The sequence below is a fragment of the Nothoprocta perdicaria genome, unplaced genomic scaffold (assembly GCF_003342845.1).
Source record: "Nothoprocta perdicaria isolate Ctin4 unplaced genomic scaffold, notPer1 scaffold_6, whole genome shotgun sequence".
In the NCBI taxonomy this organism is placed as follows: Eukaryota; Metazoa; Chordata; class Aves; order Tinamiformes; family Tinamidae; genus Nothoprocta; species Nothoprocta perdicaria.
The window spans coordinates 605614-606863 of NW_020455865.1; the positions used below are offsets into that span (position 1 = coordinate 605614).

Here is a 1250-nt window from a genome sequence, read left to right on the forward strand (position 1 = left end):
GCCCGCGCCTTCCCCGCGCGCCATCGGCCCGCGCCGCCGCCGCGCGGCCCCCGCGCCCATAAGTCACCGCCCGCCCCGCTCCTCTCCGCGATAGCAGAGCTGATTTATTAAGGAGAAGGGCCAACTTCCCGAGTTCACATTCTTTGTTTTGTATTTACTGTGATTTAAAACAGCGAGGGTTTTCCCCCTGCAGCAATATCTTGTCAGCTTTGTAATTCATCTGCCGCCGCGCCGGGGGCAGAGAGCAGGAACGACAGAAAGTTACACTTGCTAGCGAGAAGCCGCGGCCCCCCGCAGCACGGAGAGGTGCCGCGGGAGCGGGCTTCGCGCGGGGTCAGCCAGGCAGCGTCCCCAGGCACGGAAACGAGAGTGGGGACAGCAGCAACAGCCCTCCGCGCACCAGTGCAGCAAAATGCAACAGAAAAACGGCATAAGCATCGCCTGCTCCTGTATTTATTTTATATAGCTTAAAAAAAATCATTAAATAGCAACTTTGATTCTGCCTGCGCTGCTTGCAATTTCCCCGACAGCGTTAAGAAGTTGCTCTAATTGTGAGACTCCGAGTCTGCACAGAGGAGCAGGAAGGAGAGAAACAAAAACCACACACACAAAAAAAAGACAAGGTTTAATTAGACGAAACCAACTTTGCTTGTGCCTCATCCAGGCTTTGGTCAGTGATGGTCATGATCTGATGGAGGATGTCGCCGATGTCCTGCTTCCTGCCGTCGCCGTCTGCCCCTTCGTGTCCGTGGGGAGGAGGCAGAGCCATGCCCCCCTGCACCGAGTGGCCAGCCAGGTTCACGCCGGCCAGAGTCTGCAGCATCCTGGACTGCTCATCCATCCCTGGCGGCGCAGCCGGGGAGCGCCCGCGCGGGCACGGCCGAGCCTCGCCGGCGCCGACGGAGGCGCGCGCCTCGCCGGCACAGCGCCCACGGAGCTCTGCCTCGCGCTCACTGCACTTCCTCGCCGGGAACTGCCTTCTTGCACACACGCACGAGAGAGGGAAAAAAAAAAAGGAAAAAGAAGAAAACCAAAACAGCAACAACAACAAAAAAATCAGTATTTGTGTGACCGGTTCTCAGTTGTTTATTCCACTCTCTTCTCCTTCCCAGCGCAGTAAATCACTCTCTTCTTTAGTTACAATCTTCTTTCATCATCGTAATATTTGTGGCTTGGATAAATGAGTTGATAAGGTTTCTTTGCAGTTTTCTTTCCTTGGCTACAATCTTCTTCCAAAGCTTTTTTTTTTT

At 54.7% G+C, this 1250-nt stretch overlaps 1 protein-coding gene across 1 annotated transcript in view; it reads right to left on the bottom strand.

Annotated features, from left to right (window-relative positions):
• Window positions 1–841, bottom strand: part of PBX3 (PBX homeobox 3) — a 76866-nt gene extending 76025 nt beyond the window's left edge. Inside the window, exon 1 of the mRNA XM_026049525.1 lies at window positions 641–841. Coding sequence (XP_025905310.1) covers window positions 641–841 — 201 coding nt within the window. The remainder of the gene's footprint in view (window positions 1–640) is intronic.
• Window positions 842–1250: the final 409 nt, after the last annotated feature.